At 56.4% G+C, this 6,791-nt stretch overlaps 1 protein-coding gene across 1 annotated transcript; it reads right to left on the bottom strand.

The window, feature by feature from the left end:
• Positions 1-5,327: 5,327 nt before the first annotated feature.
• LOC123037256 (activity-regulated cytoskeleton-associated protein-like) lies at positions 5,328-6,200 on the bottom strand. Its single transcript, XM_044457135.1, has one exon. It carries the CDS (start codon positions 6,198-6,200, stop codon positions 5,328-5,330), a length of 873 nt encoding a protein of 290 aa, XP_044313070.1.
• Positions 6,201-6,791: the final 591 nt, after the last annotated feature.

Genomic DNA, 6,791 nt, shown 5'->3' on the forward strand with positions numbered 1-6,791 from the left:
AACCCTGTACGTTCGTCCCTTCACCTTCCGTAGGAAGCGTACCCCTCGACGCTCATGTTGTTGGATGAAGACGATGAGCTCGTTGGGGAGTCTGCGTCGCTCTGTGTCCACTGCCCACTCTGCGGGGGCTTCTGTCCACTGATCCTCCTCCGGGGTGGCCGGAGATAGCTGGTTGTCTTCCAGTGCGTTCCAGAGCTCCCTTTCCTCTTCCAAGTCGAGGCAGAGTTCCCAGGGCACTGGACACTCGTCGTGGCTGCCACCGGGGACGTCGTTTGCCGGCTGCAGGGCTGCCATCGCCTCGTTCGCCACCTCGGCGATCCATGGAAGAGGTCGCTCTTCCTCACTGACGTCGCTGTAGCAGTCGTCTTGCCGGGGCGCCGCCATTTGAGGACTGTGAGTTTCCCCACGTGGATCGTCCTCGCCTTGGATGCTGCTGTCGTCGGACCTGCTAGGACTGCCCTGGTCGTAGCCGATTACCGGTTGACTGCTGCGGGAGCTCTGTTCCGTCGACAGTGCAGAGTCCGGGTTCGTCCGCAACGGGGATCTGATCCCAGGCTGCGTTGGCTGCAGCTAGGCGCATGGCCACTGGAGGGAGAACTGCGTGTTGGTGCAGTCTCTCCGGCTCAGAAGAAGTCTCGGAAGTGCTCGCCGACTCAGATGAGCTTCCGTAGACGAGCTCGGAACTGCCAACCGAACCGGTGGCTACAACCCGTATTTGGCGGAGGCTCTCCTCCAATATGGAGGGTCCGAAGGAGGGCAGTCCTACCTCGTCGACCCAGTGGCTGATGGCGCTTATGGTTGGCTGAGTGGCCTCGTCCCCGGGCTCCAGGGCTTGCAGCTGTGCTAGTCGGGTAGCGGTAAGCAGGTTTGAGTCCGCCTGGCTGCAACTTGGAGTGTCGTCCCCAGGATGTGGACCTAATCCGGCTACGTCCACCCAGCTGCTCGCGGCCCGCGCGACCGATTGGACCTCCTCGCCCAGGGGTTCCAGGACGTGAATGGTGGCCAGTCGAGACACGGAGCACCACAGTGGATCCGCCTGGCTGTACTGCGGGACGTCGTCTGTCGGCTGTTCTGGTCCCTGGTGGTCACTATGGCTGCTGAGTGCCAAAGAGTCGACGGGCGTGTTGGGCAGCGTACTGGCTGACTCGGGCCAGGATAGTGGCAACTTCCAAGGCCGGGGGCTCATGGGCGGTGTCCAAGAGGCCTCGGTGGGGGAAGACCCACGGCTGGATGGGGTGAAGTATCCGCTCTCGGCGCTAGATAGGAGAGAAGAACGTGTTAGCGTGGAGAGTCAGTGATGTTATGGAAGTTCTAGTCGTGTGTCGTCGTGTGTCGGTGACTATGGTGATAACTAGGCGTGACTAATTTGGCGTGGTCTACCTTAAGGAGTTAGAAATCCCCCCCACCCATGGGGAGGGTTGTGGGGCGTTGGCGCTAGGGGTCCCAGGCTCAAGTGGCCCCATTGAATCTCCTTGTCGTAGCAAGGGCCCCGCGGCACATTTTAGTTTGCCCTTTTCCCTTGACCACCCGGCAGTGGCGCACAGGTGTCTCGGGTTTGATGAATATCTAGAGTGGATTCGTGGATCCCTTCGGCGTCCTCTTCTGGGTCCTCGGCGGTCTGATCCCCATTAAAGGGTTTCAAATCGGCTAGATTTGCGTTGCGACGCTTGCGTGTTCCTCGGAGTTGGACTCTGGCGATGTTTGGTGACAGAAATTTTATGATCTTATAGGGACCTTCGAACTTTGGTGCTAGTTTTGCATTGAACGCCTCCGCAGCGTTGGACAGGTGGTGGGTTCGGACCCAAACCCACATCCCAATGGTCGGTCTCCATTCCCGTCGGCGCAAGTTGTAATAGCGACTTTGTTCCTGGGCTGTTCTCTCCATGTTTTCCTTGGCTGTTTGAAAAATGTTCTTGAGATGCTCTGCCTTACTCTGGGGGTCTCTGGACGCTTCGCCGGCCCCTGGTGTAACCTCGTTGAACCAGCTTCCTGGTAATCGGGGCTCACGACCCTGTACTAGGTACGCTGGGCTGAATCCGGTGCTGTCGGAGACACTCGTGTTGATGGCCAGGGTGATTTCCGGCAACAGGTGATCCCATGTTCGTTGGTCCTCTGTGGCGTACTGCGCGATCATCGTTTTGATGGTGCGGTTGGCTCGCTCTGTAGGGTTCTGTTGGGGGGAGTATGGAGCAGTATGTTGGACCTCTATTCCTGCTTTCTTGCAGAATGCTTTGAAGGCCCTACTGGTAAACTGGGTCCCATTGTCGCAGATAAAAGTTTTTGGAGCGCCGAACCTAGCCAGTATTCGCTCCCGGAAGGCTAATTCCAGACTGGTGGCGGTAGCTCGGCGTAAGGGTATTAACTCCACCCATTTGGTGAAATGGTCCAAAAACACCAGTAACATCGTGTGTCCTTTGCGGGACCTGGGCAGAGGCCCTACGAAGTCCGCGCACAGGGTTGAGAATGGTCCCTCCGATTTCCTGGTTAGCATCTTCCCTGCTTGTTTGCGTTGACTCACCTTAAATTGCTGACAGGCTGGGCATTGTCGAACGTAACGAGCGATGTCTTGAAAAAAACCCGGCCAATAATATTGTTGGCAGACTCGAGTGGTCGTTTTCCTGATCCCTAGGTGTCCTGCAGTGGGGTGGTCATGGCATTCTTCCAGAACCCGACGCTGATGGCTGTTGGGTACGCAAAGTCTCCATGCTCCACGGTCTTCTTTCCTAAACGCGTTGTCGAGGTGTCGGTAGAGTTGCCCGTTCTCTTGGATGTAGTCAGGAAATTTCTCCGGGTTGGCTTCGATTTGCCTGATCTTCGCGGTGATCCACTTGCACGGTTCGTCGGTCTCATTCACCTGCTGGAGCGTTGCTAGCGGTTGCCTGGACAGGGCGTCCGCGACGACGTTCTGTTTTCCCCGTCGGTATGAGATGTCAAATTGGAATTGTTGAAGCTCGAGGGCCCATCGTGCGATTCGGCCTGTCGGGTTATCGATTGAGTTCAACCACTTCAGGGCGAGGTGGTCTGTTATAACGTCAAATCGGTATCCTTCGAGGTAGCACCTGATTTTCCTGATTGCCCACACTATAGCAAGGCACTCTTTTTCCGTAGCCGAGTAATTTTCCTCTGCTGCAAGCAACCTCCTGCTGGCATAGGCGATGACTCGTTCGGTTCCATCGACTTGCTGGGTTAAAACGGCTCCAAGGCCGAAGTCGCTTGCGTCGGTTTGTAGTTGGAATTTGAGGTTGAAGTCCGGGCAGGCCAGTACTGGTGCCTCGGTGAGTTTTCTTTTCAACTCCTCGAATGCCTGTTGTTGAGGGTCGCTCCAGGTCCATTTCCTTCCTTTCCTGAGCAGGGCGGACATTGGTTGGACGATTGTGGCGAAGTTCTCCACAAATCGCCTGTACCAGGATGCTACCCCCAGGCATCGTCGAAGTTCCTTGCAGTTAGTGGGGGGCTGGAGTTCTCTTACAGCGGCTATCTTGTCTGGGTCGGTGTGGATTCCGTCTTCGCTGATGACGTGCCCTAGGTAAGTTATGCTGCGCTGGAAAAACTTACACTTTGCTTTATTCAGCTTCAAGTTGGCCTGCCTAAGCCGTCGGAGTACTTCCCGTAGGTTGGTGAAGTGTTCGTCCAACGAGGTCCCGATGACGATGATGTCATCTAGATAGGCGAATGCGTGAGGCTCCATGTCGGGTCCTATCACACTGTCCAGTGCCCGCTGAAATGTAGCAGGAGCCGAGTGCAAGCCGAATGGCATTACTTTCCACTGGAAGAGTCCGCGGCCCGGCACGGTAAATGCGGTACAGGCGCGGCTGTCTGGGGCCACTGGGATCTGCCAGTAACCGCTTTTTAAGTCCAGCGTCGAGATAAACTTAGCGTTGCGAAGTCGTTCCAAGATGTGTCCTATCCGCGGTAATGGGTAGGCGTCGGGCACCAAGTGAGCGTTTAGCTGGCGAAAGTCCACGCACATGCGCACATCTCCTGTCTTCTTGCCGACGAGGACGATGGGTGCGCTGTGAGGACTCCGGGAGGGCTCGATGCGTCCGTCGCGAAGCAGTTCATCAACCTGTTCGTTAATAATTTTCTGCATGGCAGGGTTCTTTGGAAAGTACCTCTGCTTGATGGGCTTGTCGTCCTTCATGACAATCCTATGTTCGGCTATGTGAGAGGTACCGGTCATATGCTCAAATGGGGCGAGTTCCGCTTCGAGAAAGGATTGGATCCGCGCTTCCTCGGGTCCTTCAGTGGTGACCGTTGCTAGGCTGGCTGTCACCCCTTGGGTTTGTCCTGGTGGGTGGGTAGTCGTTGGTGACTTTCGAAAGGGGTTGTTTCTCCGTGCTGCGGCGGCGTCGGCCAAAGGTTTTAAATAAAAAGAGTTATTCCCTGGTGACGGCGTGGGTCGCGGTCGCGGTGTTACGGTGTGGGTCTCCACTTGTAGAAGTGCCGGTGATCGTCGTGGAGCTGCGGTAGGCTCGTTGACTTGTATTCGAGACGCCGATCGTCGAGGAGCTGCCACGGGTGGTACCGTGCAGCGTGGTGATGGTGTTGGTCCGACGGTGCTTGGACTGACGACTACTCGTGGGGTGACGAAGGGTGGTTTGCTTTTGCTTGTTAGCGGCGGAGTGTAGTAGGAGAGAGACAACTGGGCTTTCCCACACTGGATAGTGGTCTTGATCCCGCAGAGGAAGTCGATTCCGAGGATGATCTCGTCCAAGATGGACGGTAGCACTAGCAGTGTGGTCTTAGCCGTATCCCGTCCTAGGGTTACGGTGGTAATCAGGGCTTGGGTGACGTCGGTGGTGGATCCATCTGCTAGGGCAATCCTCGTTCGTACATTCCGGCGATTATTGGTATTCCCAATGTCGTCGGCTACCTTCGCGCTGATGAAGCTCCTTGACGCCCCGGTGTCCAGGGTGGCGTGAAATATCTTCCCCTCGATGCCGACCGTCGCCACGATGCGCCCCCCTTCGAACCGTAAAGGTGGGGTTAGTTCTGGGGTCCTTGGTGTGTGGTCCTCGCTGGTTCCCCGGATGGGCGAGGACTCGGTCCGTTTCCCGGGTTTCGGGCCCGACAGCACTCGTTGGTCCGCACTCCCCTTCTTCCACACTGCCAGCAGAACAAGACCTGGGGATTGGGGCACTCTTGGCGGAAGTGTCCCGTCTCCCCGCAGCGGGAACAAGCGTTCCGGACATCGATGCGATGTTCGGGTACCTGTGCCATCATTCGATTTGTCGCTGGGGTGCCTGGAAGTTCCAGGGGGTGACTCACGTTTCCTGTGGATGGTATGGGAGCTGGAAATCGTCGGGGTTGTCTGTGTGGCATAGCTGCTAGAAAGTTTGTATGCAGTGCTCGATCGCGGTCTCATAGGCCGTGGCCCGTTGGATCAGAGTGGCCAGATCCTCAAAGTCTTGGCGCCTCACAAATAGCTGGTATTCCGGTCGAAGGTTTTGGTAGAGTCGCTCCAGTTCCTGCGCCGGAGTAAATTTTGCCCGCTGCATCAGGAGTCGGAGCTCCACTACAAATTCCTTGCAGCTCTCGCCCGGTTGCTGGTATCTCGTCCGGATCGTGTCTTCCAATCGTTGGAAGTATTGTGGTGGGAGGAAGAATTCAAGAAATTCTTTCCTGAAAACTTCCCACGACACGTCCTGCATTTGGAATGTGCGGTACCAACTTTCCGCTTTTCCTGTAAGCAATCCGGAGATTACTCTGGGGAGTCGTGCGGTCCTGAGTCGGTATGCTTCGGCTTGTACTTCCAGGCGTTCGATAAATGTGAGCGGGTCGGACTGTCCGTCGAATAAGATGCCCCAGCTCCGCAGTTTTTCTGCCAAGGTGGCGGAGGATATTTCCTCGCGTGCAGGTGGGTCCGCGTTTGTGTTCCTTGTTGGTCGGTTGCCTGGTGGTACTTCTAGTCTTAGGGGGGTGCTCCCGGTGTCGATGACTGCTGTGCTTAGCTTCTGTTCCCGGGGTTCTTGTCCTCCCAGAGGGGTCGGGGATTTATCCCTGGGTGTGGCTGCCTCTGGGAACATACTAGCCAATTCTCTGACTCGGTCCAAGAGTTCCGGCTCTAGATCCTCCCGGGTGAGAAAAGTCGCTAGCCGACTGCGCAGTTCTTCGACGGTTCCCCCTTGGGGTAACCCGAACTCGGCTAAGAGGAGTTGGAGTTCCTCCTTGCGGCGATACGGTATCCATCTTACGCCCATGGTTTCCAAGCGACAGAAAGCGGAGGGAAGGGGGGGGGGTACCGAATATTTATAGGACTCGGGGGTCCTTTTTTGGGCACGGTGCTAGGATTCGGGCTAGGATACCGAATATTTATAGGACTCGGGGTCCTTTGGTTGCTGCGCGCGGTGCTAGGATTCGGGCTAGGATGCCGAATGTTGACAGGACTCGGGGTCCTTTGGTTGCGCACGGTGCTAGGATTCGGGCTAGGATGCCGAATGTTTACAGGACTCGGGGGTCCTGGTTGGTGCGCGCGGTACTAGGATTCGGGCTAGGATGCCGAATGTTCACAGGACTCGGGGTCCTTTGGTTGCGCACGGTGCTAGGATTCGGGCTAGGATGCCGAAGGAGTCTGTTGTTCGCGACGATGTTCCCCGCTTGAGGGCCGGAGCTTGACTGACTTCTGGTAGCCCGGTGTGCTCCTCTTATAGTCGCCGGCCACGTGTCCACCGCGTTCGGGACAACGTGGAAAGCGAGAGAGGAGAGAAAAAAAAAATTTTTTCAACCACACCGATTTAAATGTTCCCTTCCCGTTTTCCCCAGAAAAAAAATTCCAGCGTGCTCCGGGACCC

Source organism: Drosophila rhopaloa, unplaced genomic scaffold (genome assembly GCF_018152115.1).
Source record: "Drosophila rhopaloa isolate 14029-0021.01 unplaced genomic scaffold, ASM1815211v1 contig_155, whole genome shotgun sequence".
In the NCBI taxonomy this organism is placed as follows: domain Eukaryota; kingdom Metazoa; phylum Arthropoda; class Insecta; order Diptera; family Drosophilidae; genus Drosophila; species Drosophila rhopaloa.

What these genes read in the sequence shown, in the direction of transcription:
- LOC123037256 (XM_044457135.1), bottom strand. Translation starts at nt 6,200, where the DNA reads ATGGGCGTAAGATGGATACCGTATCGCCGCAAGGAGGAACTCCAACTC.